The 25,638-nt window shown below is 51.8% G+C and overlaps 1 protein-coding gene across 1 annotated transcript; it reads right to left on the bottom strand.

Moving 5' to 3' along the window:
* Positions 1-7,525: 7,525 nt before the first annotated feature.
* On the bottom strand, positions 7,526-18,884 carry LOC142716134 (immunoglobulin superfamily member 3-like). The gene is made up of 3 exons (XM_075848689.1): positions 18,818-18,884; positions 9,584-9,952; positions 7,526-7,977 (listed from the first exon to the last, which is right to left on the bottom strand). Exons 1-3 carry the CDS (start codon positions 18,882-18,884, stop codon positions 7,526-7,528), a joined length of 888 nt encoding a protein of 295 aa, XP_075704804.1.
* Positions 18,885-25,638: the final 6,754 nt, after the last annotated feature.

Genomic DNA, 25,638 nt, shown 5'->3' with positions numbered 1-25,638 from the left:
CATCAGACCAGCCCTCTTCTCCATCAGACCAGCCCTCTTCTCCATCAGACCAGCCCTCTTCTCCATCAGACCAGCCCTCTTCTCCATCAGACCAGCCCTCTTCTCCATCAGACCAGCCCTCTTCTCCATCAGACCAGCCCTCTTCTCCATCAGACCAGCCCTCTTCTCCATCAGACCAGCCCTCTTCTCCATCAGACCAGCCCTCTTCTCCATCAGACCAGCCCTCTTCTCCATCAGACCAGCCCTCTTCTCCATCAGACCAGCCCTCTTCTCCATCAGACCTCCCCCTTCTCCATCAGACCTCCCCTCTTCTCCATCAGACCTCCCCTCTTCTCCATCAGACCAGCCCTCTTCTCCATCAGACCAGCCCTCTTCTCCATCAGACCAGCCCTCTTCTCCATCAGACCAGCCCTCTTCTCCATCAGACCAGCCCTCTTCTCCATCAGACCAGCCCTCTTCTCCATCAGACCAGCCCTCTTCTCCATCAGACCAGCCCTCTTCTCCATCAGACCAGCCCTCTTCTCCATCAGACCAGCCCTCTTCTCCATCAGACCAGCCCTCTTCTCCATCAGACCAGCCCTCTTCTCCATCAGACCAGCCCTCTTCTCCATCAGACCAGCCCTCTTCTCCATCAGACCAGCCCTCTTCTCCATCAGACCAGCCCTCTTCTCCATCAGACCAGCCCTCTTCTCCATCAGACCAGCCCTCTTCTCCATCAGACCAGCCCTCTTCTCCATCAGACCAGCCCTCTTCTCCATCAGACCAGCCCTCTTCTCCATCAGACCTCCCCTCTTCTCCATCAGACCTCCCCTCTTCTCCATCAGACCTCCCCTCTTCTCCATCAGACCTCCCCTCTTCTCCATCAGACCAGCCCTCTTCATCAGACCAGCCCTCTTCTCCATCAGACCTCCCCTCTTCTCCATCAGACCAGCCCTCTTCTCCATCAGACCAGCCCTCTTCTCCATCAGACCAGCCCTCTTCTCCATCAGACCAGCCCTCTTCTCCATCAGACCAGCCCTCTTCTCCATCAGACCAGCCCTCTTCTCCATCAGACCAGCCCTCTTCTCCATCAGACCAGCCCTCTTCTCCATCAGACCAGAACCTCTTCTCCATCAGACCAGAACCTCTTCTCCATCAGACCTCCCCTCTTCTCCATCAGACCTCCCCTCTTCTCCATCAGACCTCCCCTCTTCTCCATCAGACCAGCCCTCTTCTCCATCAGACCAGCCCTCTTCTCCATCAGACCAGCCCTCTTCTCCATCAGACCAGCCCTCTTCTCCATCAGACCAGCCCTCTTCTCCATCAGACCAGCCCTCTTCTCCATCAGACCAGCCCTCTTCTCCATCAGACCAGCCCTCTTCTCCATCAGACCAGCCCTCTTCTCCATCAGACCAGCCCTCTTCTCCATCAGACCTCCCCTCTTCTCCATCAGACCTCCCCTCTTCTCCATCAGACCTCCCCTCTTCTCCATCAGACCAGCCCTCTTCTCCATCAGACCAGCCCTCTTCTCCATCAGACCTCCCCTCTTCTCCATCAGACCAGCCCTCTTCTCCATCAGACCAGCCCTCTTCTCCATCAGACCAGCCCTCTTCTCCATCAGACCAGCCCTCTTCTCCATCAGACCAGCCCTCTTCTCCATCAGACCAGCCCTCTTCTCCATCAGACCAGCCCTCTTCTCCATCAGACCAGCCCTCTTCTCCATCAGACCAGCCCTCTTCTCCATCAGACCAGCCCTCTTCTCCATCAGACCAGCCCTCTTCTCCATCAGACCAGCCCTCTTCTCCATCAGACCAGCCCTCTTCTCCATCAGACCAGCCCTCTTCTCCATCAGACCAGCCCTCTTCTCCATCAGACCAGCCCTCTTCTCCATCAGACCAGCCCTCTTCTCCATCAGACCAGCCCTCTTCTCCATCAGACCAGCCCTCTTCTCCATCAGACCTCCCCTCTTCTCCATGAGACCTCCCCTCTTCTCCATCAGACCTCCCCTCTTCTCCATCAGACCTCCCCTCTTCTCCATCAGACCTCCCCTCTTCTCCATCAGACCAGCCCTCTTCTCCATCAGACCAGCCCTCTTCTCCATCAGACCAGCCCTCTTCTCCATCAGACCAGCCCTCTTCTCCATCAGACCAGCCCTCTTCTCCATCAGACCACCCCTCTTCTCCATCAGACCACCCCTCTTCTCCATCAGACCTCCCCTCTTCTCCATCAGACCTCCCCTCTTCTCCATCAGACCTCCCCTCTTCTCCATCAGACCTCCCCTCTTCTCCATCAGACCAGCCCTCTTCTCCATCAGACCAGCCCTCTTCTCCATCAGACCAGCCCTCTTCTCCATCAGACCAGCCCTCTTCTCCATCAGACCAGCCCTCTTCTCCATCAGACCAGCCCTCTTCTCCATCAGACCAGCCCTCTTCTCCATCAGACCAGCCCTCTTCTCCATCAGACCAGCCCTCTTCTCCATCAGACCAGCCCTCTTCTCCATCAGACCAGCCCTCTTCTCCATCAGACCAGCCCTCTTCTCCATCAGACCAGCCCTCTTCTCCATCAGACCAGCCCTCTTCTCCATCAGACCAGCCCTCTTCTCCATCAGACCAGCCCTCTTCTCCATCAGACCAGCCCTCTTCTCCATCAGACCAGCCCTCTTCTCCATCAGACCAGCCCTCTTCTCCATCAGACCAGCCCTCTTCTCCATCAGACCAGCCCTCTTCTCCATCAGACCAGCCCTCTTCTCCATCAGACCAGCCCTCTTCTCCATCAGACCAGCCCTCTTCTCCATCAGACCAGCCCTCTTCTCCATCAGACCAGCCCTCTTCTCCATCAGACCAGCCCTCTTCTCCATCAGACCAGCCCTCTTCTCCATCAGACCAGCCCTCTTCTCCATCAGACCAGCCCTCTTCTCCATCAGACCAGCCCTCTTTTCCATCAGACCAGCCCTCTTCTCCATCAGACCAGCCCTCTTCTCCATCAGACCAGCCCTCTTCTCCATCAGACCTCCCCTCTTCTCCATCAGACCTCCCCTCTTCTCCATCAGACCTCCCCTCTTCTCCATCAGACCTCCCCTCTTCTCCATCAGACCTCCCCTCTTCTCCATCAGACCAGCCCTCTTCTCCATCAGACCAGCCCTCTTCTCCATCAGACCAGCCCTCTTCTCCATCAGACCAGCCGTCTTCTCCATCAGACCAGCCGTCTTCTCCATCAGACCAGCCGTCTTCTCCATCAGACCAGCCGTCTTCTCCATCAGACCAGCCGTCTTCTCCATCAGACCAGCCGTCTTCTCCATCAGACCAGCCGTCTTCTCCATCAGACCAGCCGTCTTCTCCATCAGACCAGCCGTCTTCTCCATCAGACCAGCCGTCTTCTCCATCAGACCAGCCGTCTTCTCCATCAGACCAGCCGTCTTCTCCATCAGACCAGCCGTCTTCTCCATCAGACCAGCCGTCTTCTCCATCAGACCAGCCGTCTTCTCCATCAGACCAGCCGTCTTCTCCATCAGACCAGCCCTCTTCTCCATCAGACCAGCCCTCTTCTCCATCAGACCAGCCCTCTTCTCCATCAGACCAGCCCTCTTCTCCATCAGACCAGCCCTCTTCTCCATCAGACCAGCCCTCTTCTCCATCAGACCAGCCCTCTTCTCCATCAGACCAGCCCTCTTCTCCATCAGACCAGCCCTCTTCTCCATCAGACCAGCCCTCTTCTCCATCAGACCAGCCCTCTTCTCCATCAGACCAGCCCTCTTCTCCATCAGACCAGCCCTCTTCTCCATCAGACCAGCCCTCTTCTCCATCAGACCAGCCCTCTTCTCCATCAGACCAGCCCTCTTCTCCATCAGACCAGCCCTCTTCTCCATCAGACCAGCCCTCTTCTCCATCAGACCAGCCCTCTTCTCCATCAGACCTCCCCTCTTCTCCATCAGACCTCCCCTCTTCTCCATCAGACCTCCCCTCTTCTCCATCAGGCCTCCCCTCTTCTCCATCAGGCCAGCCCTCTTCTCCATCAGGCCAGCCCTCTTCTCCATCAGGCCAGCCCTCTTCTCCATCAGGCCAGCCCTCTTCTCCATCAGGCCAGCCCTCTTCTCCATCAGGCCAGCCCTCTTCTCCATCAGACCAGCCCTCTTCTCCATCAGACCAGCCGTCTTCTCCATCAGACCAGCCGTCTTCTCCATCAGACCAGCCGTCTTCTCCATCAGACCAGCCGTCTTCTCCATCAGACCAGCCGTCTTCTCCATCAGACCAGCCGTCTTCTCCATCAGACCAGCCGTCTTCTCCATCAGACCAGCCGTCTTCTCCATCAGACCAGCCGTCTTCTCCATCAGACCAGCCGTCTTCTCCATCAGACCAGCCGTCTTCTCCATCAGACCAGCCGTCTTCTCCATCAGACCAGCCGTCTTCTCCATCAGACCAGCCGTCTTCTCCATCAGACCAGCCGTCTTCTCCATCAGACCAGCCGTCTTCTCCATCAGACCAGCCGTCTTCTCCATCAGACCAGCCGTCTTCTCCATCAGACCAGCCCTCTTCTCCATCAGACCAGCCCTCTTCTCCATCAGACCAGCCCTCTTCTCCATCAGACCAGCCCTCTTCTCCATCAGACCAGCCCTCTTCTCCATCAGACCAGCCCTCTTCTCCATCAGACCAGCCCTCTTCTCCATCAGACCAGCCCTCTTCTCCATCAGACCAGCCCTCTTCTCCATCAGACCAGCCCTCTTCTCCATCAGACCTCCCCTCTTCCAGACCAGCCCTCTTCTCCATCAGACCAGCCCTCTTCTCCATCAGACCAGCCCGCTTCTCCATCAGACCTCCCCTCTTCTCCATCAGACCTCCCCTCTTCTCCATCAGACCAGCCCTCTTCTCCATCAGACCAGCCCTCTTCTCCATCAGACCAGCCCTCTTCTCCATCAGACCAGCCCTCTTCTCCATCAGACCAGCCCTCTTCTCCATCAGACCAGCCCTCTTCTCCATCAGACCAGCCCTCTTCTCCATCAGACCAGCCCTCTTCTCCATCAGACCAGCCCTCTTCTCCATCAGACCAGCCCTCTTCTCCATCAGACCAGCCCTCTTCTCCATCAGACCAGCCCTCTTCTCCATCAGACCTCCCCTCTTCCAGACCAGCCCTCTTCTCCATCAGACCAGCCCTCTTCTCCATCAGACCAGCCCGCTTCTCCATCAGACCTCCCCTCTTCTCCATCAGACCTCCCCTCTTCTCCATCAGACCTCCCCTCTTCTCCATCAGAGCAGCCCTCTTCTCTATCAGACCTCCCCTCTTCATCAGACCACCCCTCTTCTCCACAGACAATAAAATAGTAATATATAGTCCTCTCCTCACCACTACTCCCCTCAGGCCCCTTAGCCGGCCGCGGCTCATACAAGGTGCTGATGAAGCTGCAGCATCAGGATGTTGTATGTGACAGGACATTGAGCGCTGCGTCGTATATAAGGCCCTGACGCTGCGTCGTATATAAGGCCCTGACGCTGCGTCGTATATGAGGCCCTGACTCTGCGTCGTATATGAGGCCCTGACTCTGCGTCGTATATGAGGCCCTGACGCTGCGTCGTGTATGAGGCCCTGACGCTGCGTCGTGTATGAGGCCCTGACTCTGCGTCGTGTATGAGGCCCTGACTCTGCGTCGTGTATGAGGCCCTGACTCTGCGTCGTGTATGAGGCCCTGACGCTGCGTCGTGTATGAGGCCCTGACTCTGCGTCGTGTATGAGGCCCTGACTCTGCGCCGTGTATGAGGCCCTGACTCTGCGTCGTGTATGAGGCCCTGACTCTGCGTCGTGTATAACGCCCTGACTCTGCGTCGTGTATAAGGCCCTGACGCTTTCTTTCTCTCTTAAAACTGGCGAATAAATAAACGGTCTGAATAGATCTCTACAATGTTTCCCGAGTCCTGGTGCCCCTAGTGGGCGCTCATGGCGCTGGGTCATCAGTTCCCTGGTGCTCTGGGCACAGTGCTGCCTCCTGTGGTGGCGATATGTCAATTATTACAACAACTTATTAATTGGAGAGACGGCTGAGAACACGGGTATTTATTCATCAGTGTGGACACGGATAATAGAGCGTGCGGAAGGCCGAGAACAACAGAAACAAATAACAATGTAGTGCTGCCCCCTGCTGTCCAGTGCCTGCACATACAAGACCAATGGAAAATGTGCAGTCACTGTATCCAGCGGCCCCTCTAGGGTATCTCATAGGACAGTTCCATCAGTTTGGGGCCACATTTGACCTGTAGGATTCCGGCATTATCAGGTGGTGGATAGATAAATCAGTAAGCTGCCCAGGCCACTAGGGGGAGCTGTAACATAAGGCTATATAACACCCTGGGGTGAGTGGTCTTTGTGGTGGAGCTGCGGATCGCTGACATCAAATCTGCAATAGAATAACATGGTCAACATCAAAGGGGATTTGCAGTTTTATGTAAATAAGTACACCCCCCCCCCGACTGTCCGGAGGAGAGGGACAATATTCTGCCGAGAACAGCAGTGTGAGTACAGGGGCACCGCTTATCAATAGCTGCTGATACTTCTTCCATTATCTCCGGCTGATGTCAGGTGAAATATAACTAGTGAAAGGGTCCTACAAACGATCCTATACAGAATGAGGGGACCCCCTGCTCATGCTCCGTGCCCCCCTGGATCCAGCACAATTCTCTTTTAGTCCCTGTCCCTTTATCCTCCCGGTGCATGGTTTGAGGATTACCCCCGGTCACCGTCCTGCTCGTACATCACATACAGATTTTTTCATATGTTTGATGCGTTTTTACCCCGATCTTCATAAAATAGCAGTGAAAAAAATGTCATGTACCATAAACTGCCTGCGGTGCGGCTGTCACCTCCTCCGCGGGTGCGCCACGGAGTCTCCGGTCCTCCCCCTCCTCCTCCCCGGGCCCCAATAAGGTGTTACATCTTTAACAGAAGTCATGACACCGCGCCGGATCCACTGTACAACGGATCCATGTGGCGTCTGACGGATCCCATGGACTTATAATGAGTTCTGACGAGGTTTACCGCCTTTTGACATCACGAAAAACGCTGCGAGCCTCCCTGTGAAACATGGCGGAAACCTCACGCAGATGTGAACGCAGCGTTATAAGGATCTCTTTCTCCTCCGCCAGTTGCTGCCCCTGTGTCCGACCCCCGCGCTGCACCACCCGCCCCAGGATTGTGAGAGAAGCTGCAGAATGTGAAGTGCAGCCCCCGTACAATGTCCCCCGGTGACCCTCACTATAGACCGCGACATATCTGCACCTCAAAATGAATCCTATAAAAACTACCACTAATCCCACAAAATACGAGGTCTCATACACAACACTAGAGGGGGGGGGGGGTAATCAACTCACCACGGCAGGAGCATGGGGGGGGGGGGTTACTAAGCTACGACATTGAAGGGTTAATATGCAATTGATTTTTGGGAGGGTTCTTGGAATTCGAATGAGACTGAGGGGTTAGAAGATTCTAGAGTTTCTATCCACATCGCGTGTCATTTCTCTCTCTATGGCCACAGTTGAGATGATTGCGCCTTGATCACTGACGATCACTGTTGATCACTGTCGATCACTGTCAATGATCGGTTACCTGCACCGTGGACGTGGATGGCGGTGGCCCGGCTCTTCTTGCTGCTCACGGGGTACCAGCTGTTGTCTGGATCCTGGATCCACTCTGTGGCCTGGCAGTAATAGTGTCCGTCATCTGCGCTCTGCAGGGCGCTCAGTGTGAACTGGTACCAGGTGGCTGACACCTTCTCCAGCCGCACCTCACCGGCCTGGTGCCGTACTACGAAGGCGGCTGCCACGGATGTGACGGAGTGTTTGGAGAAGGTGATGATGGGGTGAGTGGACTCCATGCTGCTATGGTACCAGGTGATGGAGATGTGGGTGTGCGGCTGTGTACCGGAGAGCACCTCACAGGTCAGGGTCACAGAGTCGTCTTCTTGAAGCGTCAGCTCCTCAGGTGACAGTAACGACACCAGCAGCGAATCCGGGATCACTGAGGACAGCAGAAAAGTCATCAGCTTTATATAATGGGAGGGGTTATATGGTGTAGTGGGAGGGGTTATATGGGTTAGTGGGAGTGGCTATATGCTGTTATGGGAAGAAATATATGGAGTAGTGGTAGAGGTTATATAGACTAATGGGAGGAGCTGTATGATGTATTGGGGGGATTTCTTTGAAGTAGTGGGAAGGGATATATACAGCAATGGGAGGGGATATAAGTAGGAGGAGTTATATAGCATAATAGGTGGGGTTATATGGTTGATAGGAGGACTTATATGGAGTTATAAGGAGAGAGAGAGAAAAAGGGAGAGAGCAACTATATGGCATAGGAGGGGTTATATGGCATAGTAGGAGGGGTTATATAGTATAATGGGCGGGATTATATGGCATAGTAAGAAGGGTTATATAGTGTAATGGGCGGTGTTATATGGCATAGTAGGAGGGGTTATATAGTGTAATGGGCGGCGTTATATGGCATAGTAGGAGGGGTTATATAGAATAATGGGCGGGGTTATATGGCATAGTAAGAGGGGTTATATAGTATAATGGGCGGGATTATATGGCATAGTATGAGGGGTTATATAGTATAATGGGCGGGATTATATGGCATAGTATGAGGGGTTATATAGTATAATGGGCGGGGTTATATGGCATAGTAGGAGGGGTTATATAGTGTAATGGGTGGGGTTATATGGCATAGTAAGAATGGTTATATAGTATAATGGGCGGGGTTATATGGCATAGTAGGAGGGGTTATATAGTGTAATGGGTGGGGTTATATGGCATAGTAAGAGGGGTTATATAGTGTAATGGGCGGGGTCATATGGCATAGTAAGAGGGGTTATATAGTGTAATGGGCGGGGTTATATGGCATAGTAGGAGGGGTTATATAGTGTAATGGGCGGGGTCATATGGCATAGTAAGGGGTTATATAGTGTAATGGGTGGGGGTTATATGGCATAGTAGGAGGGGTTATATCGTATAATGGGCGGGGTTATATGGCATAGTAGGAGGGGTTATATAGTATAATGGGCGGGGTTATATGGCATAGTAGGAGGGGTTATTTAGTGTAATGGGCGGGGTTATATGGCATAGTAGGAGGGGTTATATGACATAGTAGGAGGGGTTATTTAGTGTAATGGGCGGGGTTATATGGCATAGTTGGAGGGGTTATTTTGTGTAATGGGCGGGGTTATATGGCATAGTAGGAGGGGTTATATAGTATAATGGGCGGGATTATATGGCATAGTAGGAGGGGTTATATAGTGTAATGGGTGGGGTTATATGGCATAGTAGGAGGGGTTATATAGCATAATGGGCGGGGTTACATGGTATAGTAGGAGGGGTTATATAGTGAAATGGGTGGGGTTGTATGCCATAGTAGGAGGGGTTATATAGAATAATGGGCAGGGTTATATAGTATAATGAGTGGGGTTATATGGCATACTAGGAGGGGTTATATAGTATTTGGCGGGATTATATGGCATAGTAGAAGGGGTTATATAGTGTAATGGGCGGGGTTATAAGTAATAAGTGGAGTTTTCTGGGGGCTATATAGGCAATGTTCTTTGGATTATTGGGGTGCGGTATATAATTACCTGTGAGCCTGACGCTGGCGCTGTGACTTCCATAGTAGCTGTACTGTGTGTTTGGGGCGTAGCACTCATAGTCGCCCGCGTCCTGCGCCTGGAGCCGGGTGAGGTGGAGTCTTGTGGAGTTTTCGCTCACCTTTTCCAGGTAAATCTCCCCCCTGACGGTCACCCGCCCTCTATATACTGCATAGGAGAAGTCGTGGTCCACAGAGCTGACAATCTGCAACCTCTGTCTGGGAGAATGTGCCGGTAACACGGACCACTCGAAGCCTCCCACCGGGTACCCACTGGCATTACACCAGAGGGCGACTGCTGAACCCTCCATCCGGAACAAGGGGCCCTGAGGAACATGCACCTGCAGCTGGAGAGCGCCACCTGGGGGAAGACAGCAGCGTTACGAGGGGCAGATAACAGGGGAAGACAGAGGAGTCCAGAGCTCTGATACTGAGAACATACAGAAATAGAGTGCCACCTGGAGGCAGACGGCAGCGTTACAAGGGGCAGATAACAGGTGAAGACAGAGGAGTCCAGAGCTCTGATACTGAGAACGTGCAGAAATAGAGCGCCACCTGGAGGAAGACAGCAGCGTTACAAGGGGCAGATAACAGGTGAAGTCAGAGGAGTCCAGAGCTCTGATACTGAGAACGTACAGAAATAGAGCGCCACCTGGAGGAAGACAGCAGCGTTACAAGGGGCAGATAACAGGTGAAGACAGAGGAGTCCAGAGCTCTGATACAGAGAACATACAGAAATAGAGCGCCACCTGGAGGCAGACAGCAGCGTTACAAGGGGCAGATAACGGGTGAAGACAGAGGAGTCCAGAGCTCTGATACTGAGAATGTACAGAAATAGAGCGCCACCTGGAGGCAGACAGCAGCGTTACAAGGGGCAGATAACAGGTGAAGACAGTGGAGTCTAGAGCTCTGATACTGAGAACATACAGAAATAGAGCGCCACCTGGAGGAAGACAGCAGCGTTACAAGAGGCAGATAACAGGTGAAGACAGAGGAGTCCAGAGCTCTGATACTGAGAACATACAGAAATAGAGCGCCACCTGGAGGCAGACAGCAGCGTTACAAGGGGCAGATAACAGGTGAAGACAGAGGAGTCCAGAGCTCTGATACTGAGAACATACAGAAATAGAGCGCCACCTGGAGGCAGACAGCAGCGTTACAAGGGGCAGATAACAGGTGAAGACAGAGGAGTCCAGAGCTCTGATACTGAGAACGTGCAGAAATAGATCGCCACCTGGAGGCAGACAGCAGCGTTACAAGGGGCAGATAACAGGTGAAGACAGTGGAGTCCAGAGCTCTGATACTGAGAACATACAGAAATAGAGCGCCACCTGGAGGCAGACAGCAGCGTTACAAGCGGCAGATAACAGGTGAAGTCAGAGGAGTCCAGAGCTCTGATACTGAGAACGTACAGAAATAGAGTGACACCTGGAGGAAGACAGCAGCGTTACAAGGGGCAGATAACAGGTGAAGACAGAGGAGTCCAGAGCTCTGATACTGAGAACGTGCAGAAATAGAGCGCCACCTGGAGGAAGACAGCAGCGTTACAAGGGGCAGATAACAGGTGAAGACAGAGGAGTCCAGAGCTCTGATACTGAGAACGTGCAGAAATAGATCGCCACCTGGAGGCAGACAGCAGCGTTACAAGCGGCAGATAACAGGTGAAGTCAGAGGAGTCCAGAGCTCTGATACTGAGAACGTACAGAAATATAGTGACACCTTCAGGAAGACAGCAGCGTTACAAGGGGCAGATAACAGGTGAAGACAGAGGAGTCCAGAGCTCTGATACTGAGAACGTGCAGAAATAGAGCGCCACCTGGAGGCAGACAACAGCGTTACAAGGGGCAGATAACAAGTGAAGACAGAGGAGTCCAGAGCTCTGATACTGAGAACGTACAGAAATAGAGTGACACCTGGAGGAAGACAGCAGCGTTACAAGGGGCAGATAACAGGTGAAGACAGAGGAGTCCAGAGCTCTGATACTGAGAACATACAGAAATAGAGCGCCATCTGGAGGAAGACAGCAGCGTTACATGGGGCAGATAACAGGTGAAGACAGAGGAGTCTAGAGCTCTGATACTGAGAACGTACAGAAATAGAGCGCCACCTGGAGGAAGACAGCAGCGTTACAAGGGGCAGATAACAGGTGAAGACAGTGGAGTCTAGAGCTCTGATACTGAGAACATACAGAAATAGAGCGCCACCTGGAGGCAGACAGCAGCGTTACAAGGGGCAGATAACAGGTGAAGACAGAGGAGTCCAGAGCTCTGATACTGAGAACGTGCAGAAATAGATCGCCACCTGGAGGCAGACAGCAGCGTTACAAGGGGCAGATAACAGGTGAAGACAGAGGAGTCCAGAGCTCTGATACTGAGAACGTGCAGAAATAGATCGCCACCTGGAGGCAGACAGCAGCGTTACAAGGGGCAGATAACAGGTGAAGACAGAGGAGTCCAGAGCTCTGATACTGAGAACATACAGAAATAGAGCGCCATCTGGAGGAAGACAGCAGCGTTACATGGGGCAGATAACAGGTGAAGACAGAGGAGTCTAGAGCTCTGATACTGAGAACGTACAGAAATAGAGCGCCACCTGGAGGAAGACAGCAGCGTTACGAGGGGCAGATAACAGGTGAAGACAGAGGAGTCCAGAGCTCTGATACTGAGAACGTGCAGAAATAGAGCGCCACCTGGAGGCAGACAGCAGCATTACAAGGGGCAGATAACGGGTGAAGACAGGAGTCCAGAGCTCTGATACTGAGAACGTACAGAAATAGAGCGTCACCTGGAGGAAGACAGCAGCGTTACAAGGGGCAGATAACAGGTGAAGACAGAGGAGTCCAGAGCTCTGATACAGAGAATATACAGAAATAGAGCGCCACCTGGAGGCAGACAGCAGCGTTACAAGGGGAAGATAACAGGTGAAGACAGAGGAGTCCAGAGCTCTGATACTGAGAACGTGCAGAAATAGAGCGCCACCTGGAGGAAGACAGCAGCGTTACAAGAGGCAGATAACAGGTGAAGACAGAGGAGTCCAGAGCTCTGATACTGAGAACATACAGAAATAGAGCGCCACCTGGAGGCAGACAGCAGCGTTACAAGCGGCAGATAACAGGTGAAGTCAGAGGAGTCCAGAGCTCTGATACTGAGAACGTACAGAAATAGAGCGACACCTGGAGGAAGACAGCAGCGTTACAAGGGGCAGATAACAGGTGAAGACAGAGGAGTCCAGAGCTCTGATACTGAGAACGTGCAGAAATAGAGCGCCACCTGGAGGCAGACAACAGCGTTACAAGGGGCAGATAACAGGTGAAGACAGAGGAGTCCAGAGCTCTGATACTGAGAACGTACAGAAATAGAGCGCCACCTGGAGGCAGACAGTAGCGTTACAAGGGGCAGATAACAGGTGAAGACAGTGGAGTCCAGAGCTCTGATACTGAGAACATACAGAAATAGAGCGCCACCTGGAGGCAGACAGCAGCGTTACAAGCGGCAGATAACAGGTGAAGTCAGAGGAGTCCAGAGCTCTGATACTGAGAACGTACAGAAATAGAGTGACACCTGGAGGAAGACAGCAGCGTTACAAGGGGCAGATAACAGGTGAAGACAGAGGAGTCCAGAGCTCTGATACTGAGAACGTGCAGAAATAGAGCGCCACCTGGAGGAAGACAGCAGCGTTACAAGGGGCAGATAACAGGTGAAGACAGAGGAGTCCAGAGCTCTGATACTGAGAACGTGCAGAAATAGATCGCCACCTGGAGGCAGACAGCAGCGTTACAAGCGGCAGATAACAGGTGAAGTCAGAGGAGTCCAGAGCTCTGATACTGAGAACGTACAGAAATATAGTGACACCTTCAGGAAGACAGCAGCGTTACAAGGGGCAGATAACAGGTGAAGACAGAGGAGTCCAGAGCTCTGATACTGAGAACGTGCAGAAATAGAGCGCCACCTGGAGGCAGACAACAGCGTTACAAGGGGCAGATAACAAGTGAAGACAGAGGAGTCCAGAGCTCTGATACTGAGAACGTACAGAAATAGAGTGACACCTGGAGGAAGACAGCAGCGTTACAAGGGGCAGATAACAGGTGAAGACAGAGGAGTCCAGAGCTCTGATACTGAGAACATACAGAAATAGAGCGCCATCTGGAGGAAGACAGCAGCGTTACATGGGGCAGATAACAGGTGAAGACAGAGGAGTCTAGAGCTCTGATACTGAGAACGTACAGAAATAGAGCGCCACCTGGAGGAAGACAGCAGCGTTACAAGGGGCAGATAACAGGTGAAGACAGTGGAGTCTAGAGCTCTGATACTGAGAACATACAGAAATAGAGCGCCACCTGGAGGCAGACAGCAGCGTTACAAGGGGCAGATAACAGGTGAAGACAGAGGAGTCCAGAGCTCTGATACTGAGAACGTGCAGAAATAGATCGCCACCTGGAGGCAGACAGCAGCGTTACAAGGGGCAGATAACAGGTGAAGACAGAGGAGTCCAGAGCTCTGATACTGAGAACGTGCAGAAATAGATCGCCACCTGGAGGCAGACAGCAGCGTTACAAGGGGCAGATAACAGGTGAAGACAGAGGAGTCCAGAGCTCTGATACTGAGAACATACAGAAATAGAGCGCCATCTGGAGGAAGACAGCAGCGTTACATGGGGCAGATAACAGGTGAAGACAGAGGAGTCTAGAGCTCTGATACTGAGAACGTACAGAAATAGAGCGCCACCTGGAGGAAGACAGCAGCGTTACGAGGGGCAGATAACAGGTGAAGACAGAGGAGTCCAGAGCTCTGATACTGAGAACGTGCAGAAATAGAGCGCCACCTGGAGGCAGACAGCAGCATTACAAGGGGCAGATAACGGGTGAAGACAGGAGTCCAGAGCTCTGATACTGAGAACGTACAGAAATAGAGCGTCACCTGGAGGAAGACAGCAGCGTTACAAGGGGCAGATAACAGGTGAAGACAGAGGAGTCCAGAGCTCTGATACAGAGAACATACAGAAATAGAGCGCCACCTGGAGGCAGACAGCAGCGTTACAAGGGGAAGATAACAGGTGAAGACAGAGGAGTCCAGAGCTCTGATACTGAGAACGTGCAGAAATAGAGCGCCACCTGGAGGAAGACAGCAGCGTTACAAGAGGCAGATAACAGGTGAAGACAGAGGAGTCCAGAGCTCTGATACTGAGAACATACAGAAATAGAGCGCCACCTGGAGGCAGACAGCAGCGTTACAAGCGGCAGATAACAGGTGAAGTCAGAGGAGTCCAGAGCTCTGATACTGAGAACGTACAGAAATAGAGCGACACCTGGAGGAAGACAGCAGCGTTACAAGGGGCAGATAACAGGTGAAGACAGAGGAGTCCAGAGCTCTGATACTGAGAACGTGCAGAAATAGAGCGCCACCTGGAGGCAGACAACAGCGTTACAAGGGGCAGATAACAGGTGAAGACAGAGGAGTCCAGAGCTCTGATACTGAGAACGTACAGAAATAGAGCGCCACCTGGAGGCAGACAGTAGCGTTACAAGGGGCAGATAACAGGTGAAGACAGAGGAGCCTAGAGCTCTGATACTGAGAACGTACAGAAATAGAGCGCCACCTGGAGGAAGACAGCAGCGTTACAAGGGGCAGATAACAGGTGAAGTCAGAGGAGTCCAGAGCTCTGATACTGAGAACATGCAGAAATAGAGCGCCACCTGGAGGCAGACAGCAGCGTTACAAGGGGCAGATAACAGGTGAAGACAGAGGAGTCCAGAGCTCTGATACTGAGAACGTGCAGAAATAGAGCGCCACCTGGAGGCAGACAGCAGCGTTACAAGGGGCAGATAATAGGTGAAGACAGAGGAGTCTAGAGCTCTGATACTGAGAACGTACAGAAATAGAGCGCCACCTGGAGGAAGACAGCAGCGTTACAAGGGGCAGATAACAGGTGAAGTCAGAGGAGTCCAGAGCTCTGATACTGAGAACATGCAGAAATAGAGCGCCACCTGGAGGAAGACAGCAGCGTTACAAGGGGCAGATAACAGGTGAAGACAGAGGAGTCCAGAGCTCTGATACTGAGAACATACAGAAATAGAGCGCCACCTGGAGGCAGACAGCAGCATTACAAGGGGCAGATAACAGGTGAAGACAGAGGAGTCCAGAGCTCTGATACAGAGAACATACAGAAATAGAGCGCCACCTGGAGGCAGACAGCAGCGTTACAAGGGGCAGATAACAGGTGAAGTCAGAGGAGTCCAGAGCTCTGATACTGAGAACGTACAGAAATAGAGCGCCACCTGGAGGAAGACAGCAGCGTTACAAGGGGCAGATAACAGGTGAAGACAGGAGTCCAGAGCTCTGATACTGAGAACATGCAGAAATAGAGCGCCACCTGGAGGCAGACAGCAGCGTTACAAGGGGCAGATAACAGGTGAAGACAGAGGAGTCCAGAGCTCTGATACTGAGAACGTACAGAAATAGAGTGACACCTGGAGGAAGACAGCAGCGTTACAAGGGGCAGATAACAGGTGAAGACAGAGGAGTCTAGAGCCCTGATACTGAGAACGTACAGAAATAGAGCGCCATCTACAGACCCAACATGTCATAGCACAGATGCTGGAGAATTCCTGTAATCCGGCAGCAATATAACCTGACAGATGCCGGATTATCAAATATTCTGGATTATTGGACAGTTAAAGAAAAGTCTATTCGGCTAAATTCACACGTCACGGATTTGTCGCAGATTTTCATCGCGGATTTTACCTTTTGCAATGCAGAAGGGGGAGATCTGCATTAGATCCGCAACAAAATCTGCTACAAATCTGCAATGTGTGATCTCCACCTTGGGGTCAGATCACACCATGCGGTTGAGCTGCGGTTAAAACCGCATAAAAAAATCTGAAAAATGCACATTTACCGCGAATTGCAGCGGTTTTCGATACGGTTTTTGTGCATTATTTGCAGGGGAAACACATTTATTGTACAAGTTTCATCTGTAAAAAAAAAAGGCTCAAGCAGAAACCGTTTAGAAAACTCAGCAACTCGCCATAAAACTGCGCCTGTTTTGCTGTGATTATTGATGCAGTTTTAGCTGCAACGTCACGTGTAAGGGGGATCCGGAACCCCAACGTCACGTGTAAGGGGGATCCGGAACCCCAACGTCACGTGTAAGGGGGATCTGGAACCCCAAAGTCACGTGTAAGGGGGATCCGGAACCCCAACGTCACGTGTAAGGGGGAACCGGAACCCCAACGTCACGTGTAAGGGGGAACCGGAACCCCAACGTCACGTGTAAGGGGGATCCGGAACCCCAACGTCACGTGTAAGGGGGATCCGGAACCCCAACGTCACGTGTAAGGGGGATCCGGAACCCCAAAGTCACGTGTAAGAGGGATCCGGAACCCCAATGCCACGTGTAAGGGGGATCCGGAACCCCAACGTTACGTGTAAGGGGGATCCGGAACCCCAACATCTCGTGTAAGGTGGATCCGGAACCCCAACGTCACGTGTAAGGGGGAACCGGAACCCCAACGTCACGTGTAAGGGGGATCCGGAACCCCAACGTCACGTGTAAGGGGGATCCGGAACCCCAACGTCACGTGTAAGGGGGATCCGGAACCCCAAAGTCACGTGTAAGAGGGATCCGGAACCCCAACGTCACGTGTAAGGGGGAACTGGAACCCCAACGTCACGTGTAAGGGGGATCCGGAACCCCAACGTCACGTGTAAGGGGGATCCGGAACCCCAACGTCACGTGTAAGGGGGATCCGGAACCGCAAAGTCACGTGTAAGAGGGATCCGGAACCCCAATGCCACGTGTAAGGGGGATCCGGAACCCCAACGTTACGTGTAAGGGGGATCCGGAACCCCAACGTCTCGTGTAAGGTGGATCCGGAACCCCAACGTCACGTGTAAGGGGGAACCGGAACCCCAACGTCACGTGTAAGGGGGAACCGGAATCCCAACGTCACGTGTAAGGGGGATCCGGAACCCCAATGACAAAGTTACCTCAGAATCTGCGGCCGAGGAACCTCCTGATTACTTCTCCGCTCGTCTATATCATGTTACAATTCTTTGCTGAAAACAAATCGCGGATGACCAGACATCCCGGATTATCAGACGTCCCGGATCATCAGACGTCCCGGATTATCAGACGTCCCGGATTATCAAACTACCCGGATTATCAAACGTCCCGGATTATCAAACGTCCCGGATTATCAAACGTCCCGGATTATCAAACGTCCCGGATTATCAAACGTCCCGGATTATCAAACATCCCGGATTATTGGACAACCTGGATTATCAAATGTCCCGGATTATCAGATGCTGTATAAGAGCAGTATAGATGTGGGGTGCAGTGTAGATATGGGGGGGGGGTCACCTGTATATAAGGGCAGTGTAGATGTGGGGTGCAGTGTAGTTTTTATACACACCTGTATATAGGAGCAGTGTAGATGTGGGGTGCAGTGTAGATATGGAGGGGGGTCACCTGTATATAAGAGCAGTGTAGATGTGGGGTGCAGTGTAAATATGGGGTCACCTGTATATAAGAGCAGTGTAGATGTGGGGTGCAGTGTAGATATGGAGGGGGGTCACCTGTATATAAGAGCAGTGTAGATGTGGGGTGCAGTGTAGATGTGGACACACCTGTATATAGGAGCAGTGTAGATGTGGGGTGCAGTGTATATATGGGGGGGGGGGGTCACCTGTATATAAGAGCAGTGTAGATGTGGGGTGCAGTGTGGATATGGGCTCACCTGTATATAAGAGCAGTGTAGATGTGGGGTGCAGTGTAAATATGGGGTCACCTGTATATAAGGGCAGTGTAGATGTGGGGTGCAGTGTAGATGCGGACTCACCTGTATATAAGAGCAGTGTAGATGTGGGGTGCAGTGTAGATGCGGACTCACCTGTATATAAGAGCAGTGTAGATGTGGGGTGCAGTGTAGATATGAGGGTCACCTGTATATAAGAGCAGTGTAGATGTGGGGTGCAGTGTAGATATGAGGGTCACCTGTATATAAGAGCATTGTAGATATGGACTCACCTGTATATAAGGGAAGTGTAGATATGGACTCACCTGTATATAAGAGCAGTGTAGATGTGGGGTGCAGTGTAGATGTGGACTCACCTGTATATAAGAGCAGTGTAGATGTGGACACACCTGTATATAAGAGCAGTGTAGATGTGGGGTGCAGTGTCGATATGAGAGTCACCTGTATATAAGGGAAGTGTAGATATGGACTCACCTGTATATAAGAGCAGTGTAGCTGTGAGCAGACATTGCTGTATGGTGCTCTGAGGTATGAGGTACATGGTGTCTCCTTGGTTTTCATGTGTGTCCAGTGTTTGGGCTCCTTATATTCGGTGATGTGTTAGTGATGGGATTAGGGACGGCTCCTGGTGTAGATGAGGGGGGGGGGGGGTCTGGTCCCTGTCATTCAATGCAATGTCTGTTCTCTGAGATTTAATCAGGAAGTTACAGCCTGGAGGGTGGAGTACACTGGTAGCGCTGCACACTGGAGTACACTGGTAGCGCTGCACACTGGAGAACACTGGTAGTGCTGCACACTGGAGTACACTGGTAGCGCTGCACACTGGAGTACACTGGTAGCGCTGCACACTGGAGTACACTGGTAGCGCTGCACACTGGAGAACACTGGTAGCGCTGCACACTGGAGAACACTGGTAGCGCTGCACACTGGAGAACACTGGTAGCGCTGCACACTGGAGAACACTGGTAGCGCTGCACACTGGAGAACACTGGTAGCGCTGTACACTGGAGTACACTGGTAGCGCTGTACACTGGAGTACACTGGTAGCGCTGCACACTGGAGAACACTGGTAGCGCTGCACAATGGAGAACACTGGTAGCGCTGCACACTGGAGTACACTGGTAGCGCTGTACACTGGAGTACACTGGTAGCGCTGCACACTGGACTACACTGGTAGCGCTGTACACTGGAGTACACTGGTAGCGCTGTACACTGGAGTACACTGGTAGCGCTGCACACTGTACTACACTGCTAGCGCTGTACACTGGTAGCGCTGTATACTGGAGTACACTGGTAGCGCTGCACATTGGACTACACTGGTAGCGCTGTACACTGGAGTACACTGGTAGCGCTGTACACTGGAGAACACTGGTAGCGCTGTACACTGGAGTACACTGGTAGCGCTGCACACTGGACTACACTGGTAGCGCTGCACACTGGACTACACTGGTAGCGCTGTACACTGGACTACACTGGTAGCGCTGTACACTGGACTACACTGGTAGCGCTGTACACTGGACTACACTGGTAGCGCTGTACACTGGACTACACTGGTAGCGCTGTACACTGGACTACACTGGTAGCGCTGTACACTGGACTACACTGGTAGCGCTGTACACTGGACTACACTGGTAGCGCTGCACACTGGAGTACACTGGTAGCGCTGCACACTGGAGTACACTGGTAGCGCTGCACACTGGAGTACACTGGTAGCGCTGCACACTGGAGAACACTGGTAGCGCTGCACACTGGAGAACACTGGTAGCGCTGCACACTGGAGTACACTGGTAGCGCTGTACACTGGAGTACACTGGTAGCGCTGCACACTGGAGAACACTGGTAGCGCTGCACACTGGAGAACACTGGTAGCGCTGCACACTGGACTACACTGGTAGCGCTGTACACTGGAGTACACTGGTAGCGCTGTACACTGGAGTACACTGGTAGCGCTGCACACTGTACTACACTGCTAGCGCTGTACACTGGTAGCGCTGTATACTGGAGTACACTGGTAGCGCTGTACACTGGTAGCGCTGCACACTGGACTACACTGGTAGCGCTGTACACTGGAGTACACTGGTAGCGCTGTACACTGGAGAACACTGGTAGCGCTGTACACTGGACTACACTGGTAGCGCTGCACACTGGACTACACTGGTAGCGCTGCACACTGGACTACACTGGTAGCGCTGCACACTGGACTACACTGGTAGCGCTGTACACTGGACTACACTGGTAGCGCTGTACACTGGACTACACTGGTAGCGCTGTACACTGGAGTACACTGGTAGCGCTGTACACTGGAGTACACTGGTAGCGCTGTACACTGGAGTACACTGGTAGCGCTGCACACTGGAGTACACTGGTAGCGCTGCACACTGGAGTACACTGGTAGCGCTGCACACTGGAGTACACTGGTAGCGCTGCACACTGGAGTACACTGGTAGCGCTGCACACTGGACTACACTGGTAGCGCTGCACACTGGACTACACTGGTAGCGCTGCACACTGGACTACACTGGTAGCGCTGTACACTGGACTACACTGGTAGCGCTGTACACAGAGCTGTGTATCTAATTTTATCATGTATGATACTGTCTGGGGCCTTGTATCTAATCCCATCATGTGTGATATTGTCTGCTGAGCTGTGTATCTAATCCTATCATGTGTGATACTGTCTGCTGAGATGTGTATCTAATCCTATCATGTGTGATACTGTCTGCTGAGATATGTATCTAATCCTATCATGTGTGATACTGTCTGCTGAACCACTGTATCTAATCCTATCATGTGTGATACTGTCTGCTGAGCCGTGTATCTAATCCTTTCATGTGTGATACTGTCTGCTGAGCCGTGTATCTAATCCTATCATGTGTGATACGGTGTGCTGAGCGGTGTATCTAATCCTATCATGTGTGATACTGTCTGCTGAGCTGTGTATCTAATCCTATCATGTGTGATACTGTCTGCTGTGCTGTCTATCTAATCCTATCCTGTGTGATACTGTCTGATGAGCTGTGTATCTAATCCTACCATGTGTGATACTGTCTGCTGAGCTGTGTATCTAATCCGATCATGTGTGATACTGTCTGCAGAGCTGTGTATCTAATCCTATCATGTGTGATACTGTCTGCTGAGCTGTGTATCTAATCCTATCATGTGTAATACTGTCTGCTGAGCTGGGTATCTAATCTATCATGTGTGATACAGTCTGCTGAGCTGTGTATCTAATCCTATCATGTGTGATACTGTCTGCTGAGCTGTGTATCTAATCTATCATGTGTGATACTGTCTGCTGAGCTGTGTATCTAATCCTATCATGTGTTATACTGTCTGCTGAGCTGTGTATCTAATCCTATCATGTGTGATACTGTCTGCTGAGCCACTGTATCTAATCCTATCATGTGTGATACTGTCTGCTGAGCTGTGTATCTAATACTATCAAGTGTGATACTGTCTGCTGAGCTGTGTATCTAATCCTATCATGTGTGATACTGTCTGCTGAGCTGTGTATCTAATCCTATCATGTGTGATACTGTCTGCTGTATCTAATCCTATCATGTGTGATACTGTCTGCTGAGCCGTGTATCTAATCCTATCACAAGTGATACAGAGAATCAGGCCCCTAATATTATGTATTATTTACGAGACCCTTCCTCCGTAGCTGTTGTCTTGTCCCTGGAGCGTCAGGAAGTCAGATTTGAAGTGATGACATCATAGACATAATATGACCTCATTATTCGGGCGTCACTACTGATATCAGACAATGGCTCTTATGATTGGACAATGGGGGTGATTATTCTGTAATCATCTCAAGACAATGAGGGGATTGGTTATAATCTCCTGTCCCGGCCTCCTGCTGAGGTTCCTGTGACCGCCATCCTGTCCTATAATAACCATATAATGTCCTGCTGATATCTGAAGCTGCTCTCCTGCACGTTATAAAGTTATTGAGGTGGGGTAGCAGTGTAGTTTGGGGTGTCGTTTTCAGGGTCAGTAAAATGTGGTATAGTGGTGGGGGCTCCCTGGAGGTGGAGTTCTGCGGTCGTGAGCGGGGGATGGTATGTTCATGGTGGATCTGGCACCCTTGGCAGGTTATGGGCACCAGTTGTGTGAGGGCCACTGTTGGCATCAGGTCATCGTTTCTCGGGGAGGAGATTTTCTGGTTTGGTGGACCCAGAGTCACCAGCTCCACCAGGAATGTGAGGAGTCGTCTGCTCTTTGCCCTGAGGAACATCTGGAGTTTTTTGCTGCTCACATTTTGGGCGTAGAAAACAGACAAATAGATCTGCTCCAAGCTCGGGAAATGGGGGTTCAACCCTTGAGTCTGTCCACATTTAGGGGTCTCCAGACACCGCTCTAATGGCCGCAGCGAACAACGTGGAGTTGAGCCACCTACGTCCTTGCACCTTTCCACCAGTTCTCAGACTAGTCAGAGGTGACATCTTATCATCATGGCTCCGGTTACCACCGAAAAATACCAGCTCGGGAGCGGTTTCAGGCAAAGACCTTTTTTTTTATCTAATATCACTGACGTCTAGGATAGTGAAAGGGTTAATACCAACATCCCTAGAAGTCTAGGATAATTAAGGGGTTAACGCCAGCTTCACTGGTGATCTAGATACTGAAGGAGTCAATGCCAACAACCATTGTGGTCTAGTCTATTGAAGAGGTCAATGTCAAAGGGCTTGCGGTCTAGAGTAGTTAAGGGGTAACGTATGCACCCCTGGTGGTCAATAGCAGATAAGTGGTTAATTTAGGCATGCCGCGTGTTCTAGTGTGGTGAAGGGGTAATAACCGCATCCTTGCTGGTCAACAGCAGTAAGGGGTTAATGTTAACATCTAGTACAATAAGGGTTGACCCTGCCCTCTACTGTAAATGAGATGACTCTGCTGACTTCTCTCTAATGATATGATGACTCTTCTGACCCGGCCTCTAATGATAACGAGATGACTCTGCTGACCTTGCTCTCTAATGATATGATGACTCTTCTGACCCGGCCTCTAATGATAATGAGATGACTGTGCTGACTCTTCTCTCTAATGATATGATGACTCTTCTGACTCCGGCCCCTAATGATAATGAGATGACTCTGCTGACCCTTCCCTCTAATGATATGATGACTCTTCTGACCCGGCCTCTAATGATAACGAGATGACTCTGCTGACTCTTCTCTCTAATGATAATGAGATAACTTCTGACCCACCCTCAAATGATGAGATGACTGTTGACCCCGCCTTATAACAATAATGAGATGACTGCCTACCCCACCCTCTAATGATAATGAGATGATAGCTGACCCCATCCTCTAATGATAATGAGATTACTCTGGTGACCCCCTTTAATGATATTGAGATGACTCTGGTGACCCCCTCTAATGATAATGAGATGATAGCTGACCCCATCCTCTAATGATAATGTGATGACTCTGCTGCCCCCTCTAATGATATTGAGATGACTCTGCTGACCCCCTCTAATGATAATGAGATGACTCTGCTGACCCTCCTCTAATGATAATGAGATGACTCTGCTGACCCTCCTCTAATGATATTGAGATGACTCTGCTGACCCCATCCTCTAATGATAATGAGATGACTCTGCTGACCCCTCTAATGATAATGAGATGACTCTGGTGACCCCCCTCTAATGATATTGAGATGACTCTGGTGACCTTGGAAATGTCAGCATATTGTGTGTGCTCCGATGGTCAATAACTGGAATATTTCAGGAATTTTCCTTTTTTATGGCCGGACACGGAGGTAATATCTGCTATAATAAAGCCTTGCCCGGTTTACGAGGATTCCTTCCCTTTTCCTGTTGTATCTGACTCTAATCTCCGTCCTCTGTGTCACCTTCTCGGCTTCTCTAATACCGTAAACCGGTTTCTGATCTGGGCTAAGATGTGAACCCCCAAAGCTCTGTCCTCTCTGATCCCCTGAGGGAGAAGCTGCCCTGTATCTTCTTGAATCATAAGCTGCCCTGACATTGGCATAGAAAGACCAGGTGCCCCCGGCCGGCAGAATCTAGTGCCCCCTCCCCCGTGCTTCCTATTATACAGCATTGTCATGGACGCCATTTTGGCTTAGTGCTGTGAGGGGTGCTTGAGTGGCAACATAGAGAGATGATAAGCTGGTGATGGGATGCCGCTTGTCTCTGACTCTTTTTCCCTTCTCTGATCTGCTAGATGTTACACACCAGGGCAGGTGATGGGCACGGGGGGGGGGGGGGGTGATGGGCACGGGGAGGGAAGGTGATGGGCACGTGGGGGGGGGTGATGGGCACGGGGAGGGCAGGTGATGGGCATGGGGGGAGGTGATGGACACGGGGGGGAGTTGATGGGCACGGGGGGAGGTGATGGGCACAGGGGGCAGGTGATGGGCACGGGGGGAGTTGATGTGCACGGGGGGGAGGTGATGGACAAGGGGGGGATGTGATGGGCACAGGGGGCAGGTGATGGTCACGGGGGGAGTTGATGGACAAGGGGGGAGGTTATGGGCACGGGGGGGGGGCAGATGATGGACAACGGGGAGGTGATGGGCACAGGGGGGAAGGTTATGGGTACGGGGGGCAGGTGATGGGCACAGGGGGGAACGTTATGGGTACGGGGGGGCAGTTGATGGGCACGGGGGGCATGATATGGGTACGGGGGGGCAGGTGATGATCTCATTTCATATCCTCAACTTTATTTATATAAATTACAAAATGTTTTTCTGCCCCTCGTCCTCCTGCGTGTGATCCACAGTCTTCTCCCGCTCTCATATCAGAACTCCGCAGAGCCGCCACTCAGGACTAGGGAGAGCTGAGTGACCACCCCTGATGAAGACTGAACACTGATGGTCACCCAGCTTTCCCAGGAACAGATGTAACGTAAGCTGTGGCCTGATGTGGGATTCGCTGCAGCATAGGTGGGGTCTAGAGAAGTACTTGGGGTGAATCATTTGCAGCTTGTATTGTGAACATCGCAGGATCTTCCCATTTTCTCCACATGAATGACTGATAATGTTGCTATAAATGGCGCAGCCGGTGATGTAATTATAGGGGGAGGGGCATAAGAGGACAACAGCGCCATAAACGCCTCAGGGGACGGCCGGGCCCTGGGATTTATCGGAGCCAATACCCTCAGAAGAATCACATACTAAGACACAGCAGTAACAAAACCTCCGCCACGTGATGCAGGAAAATGGCGCAGATGTAAAGGCGGACGTGTTACTGTCTGGCGCCGACGCCATCCACAACTGCGAATATAAGGCGTGAGGATCTCACCGGCTGGAGCCGAACCACAGAACCAGAACCG

Source organism: Rhinoderma darwinii, unplaced genomic scaffold (assembly GCF_050947455.1).
Source record: "Rhinoderma darwinii isolate aRhiDar2 unplaced genomic scaffold, aRhiDar2.hap1 Scaffold_4474, whole genome shotgun sequence".
Classification (NCBI taxonomy): domain Eukaryota; kingdom Metazoa; phylum Chordata; class Amphibia; order Anura; family Rhinodermatidae; genus Rhinoderma; species Rhinoderma darwinii.
Note: the sequence above shows the minus strand (reverse complement) of the source record. Positions and strands in the feature narration are given on the sequence as shown.